This window comes from Myodes glareolus, chromosome 10 (genome assembly GCF_982192425.1).
Source record: "Myodes glareolus chromosome 10, mMyoGla1.1, whole genome shotgun sequence".
NCBI lineage: Eukaryota > Metazoa > Chordata > Mammalia > Rodentia > Cricetidae > Myodes > Myodes glareolus.
The window spans coordinates 14,317,531-14,331,320 of NC_142035.1; the positions used below are offsets into that span (position 1 = coordinate 14,317,531).

The 13,790-nt window shown below is 50.9% G+C and overlaps 2 protein-coding genes across 2 annotated transcripts; one reads left to right on the forward strand and one right to left on the reverse strand.

The window, feature by feature from the left end:
• The first annotated feature begins 2,788 nt into the window (after positions 1-2,788).
• On the forward strand, positions 2,789-5,509 carry Tnnc2 (troponin C2, fast skeletal type). The gene is made up of 6 exons (XM_048440857.3): positions 2,789-2,888; positions 4,334-4,385; positions 4,482-4,625; positions 4,709-4,823; positions 4,987-5,123; positions 5,337-5,509. Exons 1-6 carry the CDS (start codon positions 2,886-2,888, stop codon positions 5,366-5,368), a joined length of 483 nt encoding a protein of 160 aa, XP_048296814.2. The 5' UTR covers positions 2,789-2,885; the 3' UTR covers positions 5,369-5,509.
• Positions 5,510-10,157: 4,648 nt separating this feature from the next.
• Positions 10,158-12,853, reverse strand: Ube2c (ubiquitin conjugating enzyme E2 C). Its single transcript, XM_048441026.3, has 6 exons — positions 12,693-12,853; positions 12,386-12,413; positions 11,805-11,891; positions 10,949-11,153; positions 10,786-10,845; positions 10,158-10,384 (listed from the first exon to the last, which is right to left on the reverse strand). The coding sequence occupies exons 1-6, from the start codon at positions 12,791-12,793 to the stop codon at positions 10,326-10,328; spliced, it is 540 nt and encodes a 179-aa protein (XP_048296983.1). The 5' UTR covers positions 12,794-12,853; the 3' UTR covers positions 10,158-10,325.
• Between the last annotated feature and the right edge of the window lie 937 nt (positions 12,854-13,790).

The window sequence follows — 13,790 nt, forward strand, 5'->3', positions numbered from 1 at the left end:
AGCAGGCGTGTCGGGCAGAGGGAATACAGGAGGAAGTGATCTGAAAGCTGAGAAAGATCTCAGGGAGCTTCTAGCATATGCAATCATCGAGGTTGGTGTTTGGGGCAGTTTTGAAGCCTGGCCAGAGCGGAGCATTAGCAAGATGAGAAGAGAGGGTGAGTGAGAATAGGGGCAGCTAAGACCTTGCTTGTCTGCACCTGGGACCTTGGTTCTTATTGTTTCACCAAACAAACACAGGAATGAGATAGTGATGGGTGGTTGCTAAGGGTTGCCTTCCTCATGTCACAGACAAGTGATCTCAGTGTCCATTGTCCAAGTTGGACTCCCCTGAGTACCATGCCTTGATCCTCTGCCTGGCAGGGGGAGGCCTTATTTAGTCTGGCCTGGCTCCTCTGAGCTTTCTTTGGAATGTCTATATATAGGGAAGAGTGGAGCCCAGTTGCCACTGTCCATCTGCCTTCCTTGGTGTCTGGTCCACCACCCGCTGACCCCAGACTTAGTTGTCCCCATGTTCTTTCTGTTGATTTAGCAACTGTCCATGAGCCTTGCTTACCTCACCGCTCAGCCAGGACCCTATGGATTCTTAGGGTGTGTTCCTTTCGGACCCTTCTATGCCCCATTTTCACTCTACAGAGGATCAGCTGAACTATAGGAAAGGGCTAGCTGCCTGCTTTCATGTTTTCACAAGTACATGTGTATTTATGAATATTTCAGGTATAAACTTGCATTCCAAACCCCAGGGATTTCACAATAGAAATACAAATTGAATAACTTCATTGGTGAATGAGCTTTACCAATGGGAGCGAAGCCTCCAGTGCTGGGGAAGTAGTTTATTGGGGACAGTGCTTGTCTGTCATGCACAAAGCTCTGCTTACTCTCAGCATCAAGTAAAACGAGGCATGATGGTGTTCATGTAAAATCCCAGCATTTGAGAGATGGAGGCAGGAGGATGGGGAAGTTCAAGGTCATCCTCAACTTGGTAGTGGATTTGAAGCTAGTCTGAGCTACATGAGGCCCTATCTCAAAAAAAGTAATAATTAAAGAAAGAAAGATTAGAAAAAATGAAGCCTCAGCCTCTGACCCTCTAAGGCACAGCAGACAGAGGACTCTAGAACCCAGCTTTGTAGAGGCAGGGAAGTCCTAGATACTTGATGTCTAGAACAGAGGCACTTGCTGTCTCTTCTGTCTCTTTGCTATTTAGAGAACAAAAAGCTGGGTTCTAAATGCCCTGTCCCTGGATAAACATAACTTAAGAGGCAAATTCTTTTTTTTTAATGCTCATTTCTCCTCCTAACAAAGCCCCACTCTCGTTGCGCTGTACACATTTTGTTGTTGTTGTTGTTGTTTTTGTTTTTGTTTTCAAAACAGGGTTTCTCTGTGTAACAGTCTTGGAACTCACTTTGTAGACCAGACTGACCTTGAACTCAGAGATCTGCCTGCCTCTGCCTCCCAAGTGCTGGGGTTAAAGGTGTGTGCCTCTGCTGCCCGGCTCCTCTGAACACGTCTTCTGGGTGGGTCCCTGAGGCCTGCTTGTCCTAACTTTTCTGCAGTAAAGATTAAATGATAAGAATTGCCAAGGCTGGGGTTCAGTGGTCAAGAGCCCCAGAGGACCTTGGGTCAATTCTTAGCACTCACATAGTGGCTCCCAATCGTGGGACCCAATGCCTTCTTCTGATCTCCTTGGGCACCAGGTATGCACACAGGGCACAAACATATGCTGACAACACACCCATATGCATTAAAAAAAAATAAGTTTGAAAAGACTCACCAAGGACTGGGATGTAGCTCAGCTGGTAGCGCGCTTTGTACCGTGCACAAGCCCCAGCTTAGATTCCCAGCACTGCAGATGCTGTGTATACGTGTATCATAGATAGATCAGGCATGCCTACAGTCTGTGATTTGGGAGACTAAGACAAGAGGACTACTTGAGCCCAGGAGTTCGAGGCCCGCTCAGATGACAGTGGAGACACAGTTGCAAAATCAATCAAAGGACTTAAGCAGGGTTTAGTGGTAAATGCCTGTAAATCCCAGTACTCTGGAGGTGGAGGCTGGAGGATTAGAACGTCAAGGTTGTCTTCAGCTACCTAAGGAGTTCAAGGCCGTCCTGGGACACGTGAGACCTGGCCTCCTAATGGGGAAAAGAATTCCTCTGTAGGCCTGTGTGATTTACAAAGCACTCTAGTCAAATGGAGGTAATAATAGTTACCACCTCACAGGATGAACACCAGATGAGATCATGGGGCTGAGATGTTCAGCACAGTGTGGAGACATTGTAGGAGTTTAGTAAGTGGTGTTCTAGGTATCCTCTCCCCCCCCCCCCCCACTTGGGCCATGGTACAAGCTAGGCAACTTATTCATCTGGGCTCACATTTGTTACTTCTGTCTTGGAGGGAGGTGTACTTTGAGGGGCCTCACCATGCGCCCACAGTCATATGGCTCAGAGGCACAACTGTGTCTTGAATTTGGGACTTCAAGCCTGGGCTCTTCCCATTCCACTCCCACTACGCTGTCTCTATTCTGAACATCCTCTCCCGTCTTGGAGCAAATGTACTGGGGGTAGGGAGCTTCCTAAGACAGTGAACAGGGCAGGCCCTTCTCCTAAGAATCCAGGAGGATGTGGTGCCAGAGTCTGCCACCTGCTCAGAAGCTTCAATTTCCCTGCAAAGGCCCTTGGCTAAATTAGGTAATGGGCTAGGACTCTGGGAGGGGTGGAGCTTGCTGACCCCTGGATCTGATTGGTCAGGGTATCCAGTTCTGGGGAGCAGGGAGGAGGGAAGAGAGGATACCCCTACAAATCCTAGAGGATAGAGAGATCTGGGGCACTTTTGGGCGGTGGAGTGCAAAGGAGACAACCCACGGCTGAGGAGCCCCTGTAACCAGCAACCATGGTAAGGACACGAGGGGACACCACCGCTTATGGGCCTCTTTCAGTCCCAGAACTGGTGTTCTGTGAGCAACAGAGTGGACATCTGAAGGTGGAAGATGAGGGTTGCCAGAACCCAAGTCCTCTTGGGACATCCTGGGGAGGTTGTTCCAGGAATTCATCCTCAAGGCTGTGACATCCTGGCCACCTTCTGAGGTGTGAGACGGTGATATTCCGCAGCCAGGGTTGTGTGGAAAGGGTCTTAGCCTGTCTGCTTTGTAGGAGAGACGGGAACCCTGAGGGCGGGACAAAGTCGCCCTGAAAGGCAGAGGCTGAGTTGGCTTCTTAGGCCCAGCTAAGCCTGTGGCGTCCAGAGAAGAAAGGTTCCTGTCTGTGGGCCTATAGCTAGCTCAGGTGCAGGCCTCTAAGAATCCCGAGGATGATGGGAAGTAGGAGTGGGTGACAGACCAGACTTACAAACCCTGACCATCCACAGAGAGGGCCTAGTCTGGGGCTGCCATTTTCTTCTCCTTCCCACTTCACTTGAAGGAGTAATTGGACTCCAGAGACCAGCTGCTGTTGCCCATGCCTAGCTAAAAATAGCCTATCCTCCTGGGTCAGGCCAAGGGGTGGAGGAGGGCAGGGGGATCTGGGCCAGCTGCTTGAAGAGCGCCTTGGTACTCATCTCCCCTTTCTCACCACCAAGTCACCAAAGCCCTGACCTAGCTGGCCACAGAGAACTTATTTTTAGGGTCACATATGATTTTATGCATGTGGAAACCCAGTACTCAGGAGGCAGAGGTAGGAGAATGGAGAACTTGAGGCCAGGTTGGTTGGTTCCAGGCCAACCTGGGCTGCGTTGCAAGGCTATCTCAAAACCAAAACCCTGAAACAGAACCAAATTTTCCTATTTCCACACCAAGGCAAGGCCATCCCGTCACATTTGCCAAAGAGCCTGAGGTGTCTACTCCAATGACTGCGTGTGAAATCTCGCCTTTGAGGCGAAGCTGCCCATGTCTTCTTGTGGGTTCAGCCTCTGAGCACTTGGCAGGTGTCCTGTGACTCTGCACTCCGTTATTTAGTTCAAGACAAGTATTTATGGCCACTTGTCAAATACCAAGCAGCGTTAGGAGAGGGGAAAACTAGAAAATCTCTGGTGCTACCATATCCCAAACCCTCTCCCACCCCCGATTTTCTATTGTCTCTGCAAAGCGGCCCAGGAAGTGTGACTTGCTGGGACGGGGTTTCCTGGCTTGGCTCCCTTCTATGGCTCCAGAGGATAAGTGAGAAAACTATGGGCATAGTCTGTGTCCCCTCTCCTCAGCACTGGCAGTGGGCACTGAGGGGTACCTGAGCCGTGCAGTAGGTTTGGAGTAGTTCTGTGGGGCCCAGGGGGACTTCCTAACAAGTGGGAAACCGAGGTGAGACCTTGCCCTTCTGCGCTCTTGATCCTCTCTTTGTTTTCTCCAGACGGACCAACAGGCTGAGGCCAGGTCCTACCTCAGCGAGGAGATGATCGCTGGTGAGTGAGATTGTGCCACTGGGGGAGAGGAGACTAGGTGGGAGGCTGACAATCCAACCGGCCTCACTCATCCCTCTCCGCTTCTCCCCCTGGTAGAGTTCAAGGCTGCCTTTGACATGTTTGATGCTGATGGTGGTGGGGACATCAGCGTTAAAGAGCTGGGCACCGTGATGAGGATGCTAGGGCAGACACCCACCAAAGAGGAACTGGATGCCATCATTGAGGAGGTGGATGAGGATGGTGAGCTGAGCCCTCCAGGGCAGGGGGCGGTGGGGAGAGGCTCAGGGCATGCTGGGCTAAGTGTGCCGCCCGCTCCCCCGCAGGCAGCGGTACCATCGACTTTGAGGAGTTCTTGGTCATGATGGTGCGCCAGATGAAAGAGGATGCGAAAGGGAAGAGCGAAGAAGAGCTGGCAGAGTGTTTCCGCATCTTTGACAGGTGCGGGTGGGGTCTGGGATCACGGACTTGGGAGCAGATGGAGCCTGCTGGCCTGAAGAGAAGGAGCAGGCTGGCCAGGGTCAGGGTGTGAGCTGAGGCGTCAGGCATGGCTCCAGCAATTCACCGGTTCCCTGTGTCCTGCTCTGTCCATTTCCCCCCAAAGGAATGCAGACGGCTACATCGATGCTGAGGAGCTGGCTGAGATTTTCCGGGCTTCTGGGGAGCACGTGACAGATGAGGAGATCGAATCCCTGATGAAGGACGGAGATAAGAACAATGATGGCCGCATTGACTTCGATGGTGAGGGCCAGCGGGAGCTCTTAGCTATGTAGGTGGGGCTGGGCATCGCCTGATTAAGTTCCCTCCCTCGGTCTTGAGCCCCGGTAGGGTGCTCCGGCCGCTTAGAGCAGCTTATCCATTAGCGACTAGACGCCCCTCTGCGAGTGGAGAGCCCAGGCCAGGTCTCTGCCCCAAGAGAGGTACCCCTGAGCTCTTCCCTCTTTTTCTCCGCAGAGTTCCTGAAGATGATGGAGGGCGTTCAGTAAGGAGCCGGCATTCGCTTCCACCCAGATCGCAGGTCCCCTGGGTGTGGACAACTCCACCCTTGCCTTCCCCGCCCCACCAGGGAAGGGCCGCTCCTCCGGACTTTGTGACTGGAAGGAATAAAAGCTGACGTTGCAAAGCTGGCCTTGACTAACAGGGGAATGTTTGAGGGTAAGGGATCTTAGGGGTTGCCTGACTGGCTTGGCGCCCAGAGCGTTCCCCCGATCGGCGGCAGATGCAAAGGAACTGGGTCATGCGAGCCCGAGGCACGGGCGGCGGAGTGCTGGGCGTTGCTCCACCGGCTCTACAGGTTCGCGGTCAGGTACCGTGAGCAGCTCGGCAAGTGGGCTGCAGTTGTGCCCGGCGCTGCAGGAAGGGGAGCCACTGGGTGACGGCCGATCGAGCAAAAGCGCCTGAGACAGGGCGAAGGTGTGCGGAAGCTGGAACCCGGGAGGGGGCAATGCTGCTTTTCCCTCACCATTTCTGGAAACTCTTGGGTCTTAGGTATAGTACGTTCACACTCTGCAGGTCCTTCCTGAGGAGGAGGGATCTTTCCATCCGTCCCAGACAGCTGCATGAACTACTTTGTTCAGGCGCAAAGCTGTTAGAGAGCGTAGTTTCTTTGGTCCCTCATCTCCCTCCCTTCAGCCCCCTCCATTGCTCTCCAAGGGGCCAAAGGCATGACCTAGCTAAAGTGAAACCCTATCCCGAAGGATGTGCCTTTCTTAGGAATCTGGCTCGTCAACCCACAAGCCTGGGCTCAGATACCGTCTCTTCCCTGGATCCCAGCCCCCAGTGATTCAGACAGTGCCATTAACCTTCTCTACCACTCAATTGCTATCAAGCCAGAACTAATTGAGTGCAGTAATTAGCCTTGGGTTTGAACCCTCACTGCCTGTGCTAAATTCAACCTCGCTGTGTCTCAGTTTCCTCATCTGTAAAAAGAAGATAACGAATACTTACGGGGCATAGGAGTTCGAGAGTAATTATGTATGAAGCAGAACAGCTTCTGACACGTAGCAAACATCATTTAATAAATGTTGGCACTTCCTGGTTGTGGAGCTGGGGCCCAGGGGCATGCTAGGCGAATGCAGGGCCACTGAGCCACATTGCTACTCCTTTCCATTGTAGATAGCAGATGTATCTTTTGCTAATATTAGGATCACCCTTACTGCCCTTCTTTTTCTTTTCATTTTTCTTTTTCTTTCTTCTTTTCTCCTATCTAGCCTAAAAATCACTCTGTAGACCAGGCTGGCCTCAAACTCACAACAATCTGTCTGCCTCTGCCTCCCAAATGCTGGGATTAAAGGTGTGTGCCACCATGCCAGCCTATCACCATTCTTTTTTCGTTTTGTTTTGTTTTGAGACAGGGTTTCTCTGTAGCTTTGGAGCCTGTCCTGGAACTAGCTCTTGTAGACCAGGTTGGCCTTGAGCTCACAGAGATCCGCCTGCCTCTGCCTCCCCAGTGCTGGGATTAAAAGTGTGTGCCACCATGCCAGCCTGCCACCATTCTTGAAACCCTGAATTTTACTGTTATTTTATTCATGACTACAACCCACCTTCTCCATTCCTGTCCTGTCTGTCTTCTTCCTCCCTCGGAAACATTTTTATTCTTTTAGATTTATGAGTGTGAATATTTTATCTACATGTGTGTCTGTGTACCACGTTTACCTGGCACCTGAGGACACAAGAATTGAATCCCCTGGAATTGGAGTTGCAGATGGCTATGATCCACCATGTGGGTGCTGGGAACCGAACCCAGGTTCTCTGCAAGAGCAACAAGGGCTCTTAACCACTGAGCCATCTCTCCAGCCCCTCCACTTAAACTTTTTAAAAATTACGTTTATGTCCCATGTGTTTGCTGGTGTGTATTATGCTATATGCATGCATATAGAGGTCAGAGGACAACTTTGGGGAGACATTCTCTCTTCGTGCAACTTGGGTTGAACTCAGGCTGTCAGGCCTTCTGGCAAGCAGCTTCCGGTTCCTCTTCCTTCTTGTTCTACTTATACACCTCCCAGCTTCTGCTTTCAGCCCGCTCCAGTGCTGGTGTTAGAAACCGCCAATATTTATCAAGTACCTACTATATACTGTTGTTGCCCATTCCGTCTTAGCTCAAGTCACCATCTTACTTCTTGATAAGGTATTATTTTCCTTGCTCTTAACTGCAGCCAAGAGGGTCTTTCTTTCCTTCCTATTGACTGAGGTTTCTGTCCCGCCCTATCCTGCAGCTGTTAAGTCCCAAAGACAAAGAATCACACAGAGGTCTACATCAATTATAAACTGATTGGCCTAGTAGCTCAGGTTTCTGATTATTATTATTATTATTATTATTATTATTATTATTTGTTTTTCGAGACAGGGTTTCTCTGTAGCTTTTGGAGCATGTCCTGGAACTAGCTCTTGACCAGGTTGGCCTTGAACTCACAGAGATCCGCCTGCCTCTGAAAGTGCTGGGATTAAAGGCACAAGCCATCACCACCCAGTTTATTAATTCTTGCATCTTACATCAACCTATTATTCTTGTCTGTGTTAGCAATGTGGCTTGATACCTTTTTTCAGTGAGGCAGTCACATATTGTGTCCTCTGAGTCTGGGTGACCACTGCAGATTGTTTTCTCTTCCCAGAATTCTCATTGCCCCGCCTATACTTCCTGCCTGGCTACTGGCCAATCGGATTTTAATTTTATTTATTTATTTGTTTTTTCGAGACAGGGTTCCTGTGTAGCTTTGGAGCCTGTCCTGGAACTAGCTCTTGTAGACCAGGCTGGCTCGAACTCACAAAGATCCGCCTGCCTCTGCCTCCCAAGTGCTGGGATTAAAGGCATGCCCCACCACCGCCTGGCTTCAATGAGCATTTTATTAAAAATAATACAAGTGACTCGATAAAAGACCATTGTCCCACAGCACCTTTCTTTCTTGAGTTTTCTGTGCAGCCCTGGCTGTCTTGGAACTCAGCTCTGTAGACCAGGCTGGCTCTGAACTCAGAGATCTGTCTCTGTGCTTCTGCTGGGATTAAGGGTGTGGGCTCAGTCTCTTAACACTGCTGTGCCCAAAGCTGCTTAGCTTTTGTTGTTTTCAAGATAAATCTCAAGTAGCTGCCCCCTCCCCCTTATGCCTGCAGTTCTGGGGACCTAACCTGAACCTAGATTCTCTGGTGTAACAGGTATTTTGCCATGGCGGCAAGCCCTGGAAGAGCAGACACCCAGCTACTTTAGCAGCTTGTACTTCTCCAAGTACTCTTGTAAGTTCTCCAAGTACCCCTGGAGTACTTGCACCCCAAGAAACAACCTCCCTTTCTTCCCACTGTAGGACTTTACACTGTAGAGCGTCAGAACTCGAGTCTTTGTAGCCCTGACTGCCCTGGAACTCAACTCTGTAGACCAGGCTGGTCTCGGACTCAGATTTGCCTTCCATGTACTGGGATTAAAGGCATGCACCACCACTGCCCCCTTATTTGGTTAACTAGTTACAACTCCGGGTCTTTGTGACAGGGTAGGTCAGCTGACCATGCAGAGGACTAAACACCACCTTAAGGACCACACGTCCCAGCCTTCCAAGGCAGACCCGAATATAGCCAGCCACTTCAGCATTTATCTGGAGCCGATTTAGTGTGTGCGTGTGGGTGGTTTTTGAGCACTCCTGTTCTTAGGCATCTTCTTAAGTCTGTTCTAGGTGGCTCCTGTGCTGTTTCCAGAACCACACCTTTTTCCTTTGCTAGAATTGCAGGCATGTCTCATCGTGCTGACCTCATACCTTTTTTTAGTGTGTATAAGATAGGGCCCTGATAATACGCTTCTGCCTTAGAACTCGATATAGACCAGACTGCTACTGTGTTTCAGGAGACTGAACACAGGGTCTAATGCACGATAGGCAAGCACTCTACCAACCAAACCACACCCTTTGCAGAACACTTTGTATGTTAACTAGACCATAGCAAAAGTAACCTGGGACTCACTAGAAATGCAACCCTGTCATTGCTTGTATTTTAACAAGATCCCAAGTGGGTTTGTCCACATTACATGGATTAAAAAAGCTCTATGCCCAAGAGAAACACTAACTTCTGAGCTGACAAGTCAATTTTCTTTTTCCACATGTGGCTGTAAGGGCTCAGGACTGAGGATGGGCTAAGAGTAGTTAACGGGGCTGGCTAGAACCTTCCTGACAGGCTTGTCCCTCTGCCTCGCCTCCCTCTTCCCACAGCCTGCACAACCAGCGGCTTGCAGAGCTGATGACTTGGGGAGGGTCCTCATGGAGATGGAGCAGGAGGTGAAAGTGCCCCCAATCCCTGGCTTGGAACCATGTGCGTGGGGGACCTGAGTCCAGAGCTCAGTCTTTTCCAGAGCTTGGACCTGCTGTAGGGTAACCTGAGCACCCCCCCCAAAAAAAAACATCTGTTAGAAAGTGGGTGTCTAGTTCTTCCCTCTCCTACACATTCTTGAGCTTAAGGGTCTGGCTGAGCCTCATCTGTAACCCAGCTGGCACTGTTCCTGACATTTACAGTGCATGCTGTAACTCAGAAATGGATATTAATCTGTGGCTGGAACTGAACCCAGGACTTCACAGGTATTCAACATGCTGTCTGCCAGGGAGCTATATCTCCAGGCAAACAGCATTATTGATACCCATTTTATTGGTGAAGACTATATGCAGACACACAAGGTCACACCCTAGTAACCTACATTCAGCCCCCACTGTCTATCAGCTTCTTCCAACCCTGGAGCCAACAGGCCAGAACCCGGATGTTAAGCTAGCTCCCCTCTTGTCCCAAGTACCACTGGTTGAGGGTAACTTATACAAAAACAATCAACGTGTATTTATTTAATATACATTGTAAGGGCTTAAGCAGACTTAAGTTAAAAAGACAAATAAAACAAAAATAACACCACAGCGTAGAAATCAAGGAGAGGACAGACCATCTAAGAAAAAGACGACACAAGGAGAAGCTGGACATCTTGTGTCAGGGCTCTTGACTGGAGACCTGCTTTGAATAGGTTTCTTGCAGGTACTTCTTAAATGCTGGAAGAGAGCAAACAGGTTTCAGGTGAGTGATAGGATGGGGGAGGCTGACAGGGCCTGTTCTCCCTGCCCAGAAGATACCTCCCCCCTGCCCGCTGTCATCTAGCTGGTTTCTTGATTGACTTGCTTCCAGCAGGAAAGGTACAGGAGACAGGGCTTCTCTATGTAGTCCTGGCTGTCCTGGAACTCTCTGTAGACCAGGCTGGCCTTGAACCGAACACAAAGATCTGCCTGCTTCTGTGACCCCATTACCACCCGGGGTCAGGAGACACATTCTACCCAAAGATCCCTTTTATCTATTCAAGTATGGAGGAAGCAACAGAGCAGACGCAGGAGCCCAACCCAGTCAGTCACTGTGCAACTCATGACAGGGTCCCTCTGAAGGCTGGAGAAGAACCTACCTGTGGGGTTTTTCCAGAGCTCAGCAGCGTGCGTGTTCAATGGGCTATCGATGTTGGGTTCTGTGGATGGAATCAGAACAGTCAGAGGGATAAGAGGCAGGTTCAGGGGAGCCCTGGCAAACCCCCACCATGGTATGCAGGAGTGGGTGGTCTCAGAAGTTACCTCCTAGCAGGCTCTGGATAGACAGCAAGATGGTTCTGACATCATATAGCGCGGACCACTTATCCTTGAGGATGTCCAGGCAGATGTTGCCCTGGGTGTCTACGTTGGGGTGGTAGCAGGGCGTGAGGAACTTCACCGTGGGTGCGTTGTAAGGGTAGCCACTGGGGAACTCGAGTGAGAGTTTATACCTCAGGTCTTCATATACCTGACATTGGGGGAAAAAGAAGGGCAAAGTAAGTCCCCCGTGTACACACCCCCACATTCTATCCAAGCCCCAAATAAGGCCATGACTTTTGAATCTGAAATCTGACCAGCAGATAACGAGTGTGGTAAGTTGGTCCCTGGTGCTTTCTTCCTATCTGGGGGGTATCAGTGACCTTTTGGTTAAAAGATTGAGACAGGGCATTCTGAGGGCTACCAGAGAGGTGCAATTAGTATCTTAGTCAATGTGAAAATTCTGTGAGGAGGTGGTGGCACATGCTTTTAATCCCAGCACCCAGGAGGTAGAGGCAGATGAATCTCTGTGAGTTCAAGGACAGACTGGTCTACAGAGCGAGTTCCAAGACAGGCCCCAAAGCTAAACAGGAAAACCCTGTCTCAAAGAACAAAAACAACAACAAAGGAAATAAAAGGAAGTGAAAATTCAGATTTAACTGATCCAATTTCTGATTTAAAACCAGATCTGCAGCAATGGGCAGCTGCTTGTGCCCTCCCGCTTCACTGTGGTCTCTAACTGGCACTGCCCAAAGAGCCCCTTCCCATTGTACTCAGAGAACGTGGCCACAGGCACAGGGGACTGAAGTCGCCCCCTCTGTCACACTCAGCAAAGTGACCCCAAGTCCCACACCACACTTACTGTGCCGGCTGCTCCATGGATGGTCCCTACCCATTTGAACAGGTTGTCTGATTCAGGGAAGGCGGAAATCCCTTTGTCACCAGACATCTGTGGGAAGAAGACACCCAACGGCTGGATTACAGACTACACTTTCAGGCATAGCCAAAGGGGATCACTGGGGGAGTGCCTGCCCTGATATCATTATAGTTAGGCCGTAAACAGAGCAGCTGGAGTCATATCACAGGAGGAAGGAGTGGAACAGGGAAGCACATGAGATTTAAATTAATTAATTATATGGCATTAGAACCTGTGAATTGATATTTAGGGTAATACAGCAAAGGCCCACCAGAAGAGAGAATTCCAAGGTCTGAAGAGACTAGAAGGGTGGGGTGGGTGAGGTCAGAGCTGGGGCAGAAAGTAGGCAGGGATGAGCCCAGATAAGCTCATGACTCGGGGAAGCCGGCTGCTGTGTTCAAAGGATGTCCCATAAGAGAGTGAATTACACCCAACGGACTAGCAAGGAACCTGAAGTCAGAAAGGCCACTGATAATTGGGTGGGGGATGGGAGGGCGGGCCAATCGATCTTAGAAAACGCCACTCACCATGAGGGTCATCAGCTCCTGCTGTAGCCTGCAAAGAGAAGTAGGGGGCATTTGTGGCATGGATTCTGCCACCCGACTATCCTGAGGAGCTGTCATGGAGGCCTCGCCTCTTCTTCGAAGGCACACTCGTCATCCACAGGAGGACCCGGGTGAACCTTATGTTGGCTCATATGTGAACCCAGCGCTCCTAGGGCGTCTTCTGAGAGCCGCCTGGCAGCGCCCCCAGCCTTTCATCTCCTGCGTTCCTGGCGCCCCTCTTGTGTCCCAAGCCTCACCGGTTATCGGGGGTGAGCTCCGCACTACTCACCTCTTGCCCACAGGGCCCCGGGCGGCACCCCCGCTGGGCTCGGCTCCCTTGCGAACGGCGGCGACGCTGGCGGCAGCTGGGTCGCGGTTTTGCGAGGCCATCCCGAGGACGCTGGCACCGGAACAGAAGTGCGGAGACGAAAGAGCAACTGCGGGGCTCCGGGCCGCCGCCCGCGTTTGAATCCTAACCCTCTCGCAGCGAGAGCCAATCACATGCTCGCTTGGGTTTGATCCAGCCAATGGGCGCCCAGGAGCGCTCTGCCTCTGCGCAACCGCTAGGCCACCCAGTAACGCGCCGCGATTGGACGACGGGGGCCTATGTTGGACAGCCGATTGGTCGGAAGGGATGCCATTAACTAACAAACCGGTAGCAGATTGGTGGTCATTGGAAGACGCCGACCATTAAAGGGGCAAGGAGTCGTCTGCATGACTACAACCCTTTCTCCCTCCCCCGGTCTTTTGGGAACCCGACTCTGGTCGCTGGCCTGTAATGAGGCTGCGCAGCCAGGTGTGACCTTGACTTCTTGACACCCCCCACACCTCCCCACACCCCCGCCTTCACTTCCCAAGTGTTGAGGGGACACGACTGAGTGCACCACACTCCTGGCGGTGGCTGGACCTCCGTCCCACCCCGTGGTCCCTCAGGCACACACTCAGCGGGGATCACTTTTTTCTTTGAAAAGGGTGACTAAGAGCTTGACGGTGCTGTCGTCCCCCAAACCGGAAGTCTTTTCTCCTCATCCTATTTAAAGTGACTTAACTACCTCTGTTTGGATCCCAAGAACTTAAAAAGAACTTAGGCAGGTGAACCCAAAGTTGCCGGTTGGAGCAGATTCCGTTTGTGGTGCACGCCTGTAATCCCTTGGAAGGCGGAGACCCCAGGATATCTTTAGGCTAGCCTGGGCTATATGAGACTGTCTCAAAGAAACAAGAAATGTCTTTAATCCCAACACAGGCAGAGGCAGGCGGATCTCTGAGTTCGATGTCAGCCAGGGTCACACACAGATCCTGTCTCAAACACCCCATCTCCACAAATGTAATTGTCTTATGGTTCTTCAGTAGGTTTGCTGTGCTCCCAGTAACACTGGGGTAATAAAGG

Excerpts from the sequence above, each read along its gene's own strand:
- Tnnc2 (XM_048440857.3), top strand. Across the intron at positions 4,386-4,481 it reads CAGCGAGGAGATGATCGCTG|AGTTCAAGGCTGCCTTTGAC; the intron begins GTGAGTGAGATT and ends TCCCCCTGGTAG. Across the intron at positions 5,124-5,336 it reads TGGCCGCATTGACTTCGATG|AGTTCCTGAAGATGATGGAG; the intron begins GTGAGGGCCAGC and ends TTTTCTCCGCAG.
- Ube2c (XM_048441026.3), bottom strand. The coding sequence starts at position 12,793 with ATGGCCTCGCAAAACCGCGACCCAGCTGCCGCCAGCGTCGCCGCCGTT. Across the intron at positions 10,846-10,948 it reads TATCCAGAGCCTGCTAGGAG|AACCCAACATCGATAGCCCA; the intron begins GTAACTTCTGAG and ends TTCCATCCACAG. Across the intron at positions 10,385-10,785 it reads GCTCTGGAAAAACCCCACAG|CATTTAAGAAGTACCTGCAA; the intron begins GTAGGTTCTTCT and ends GCTCTCTTCCAG.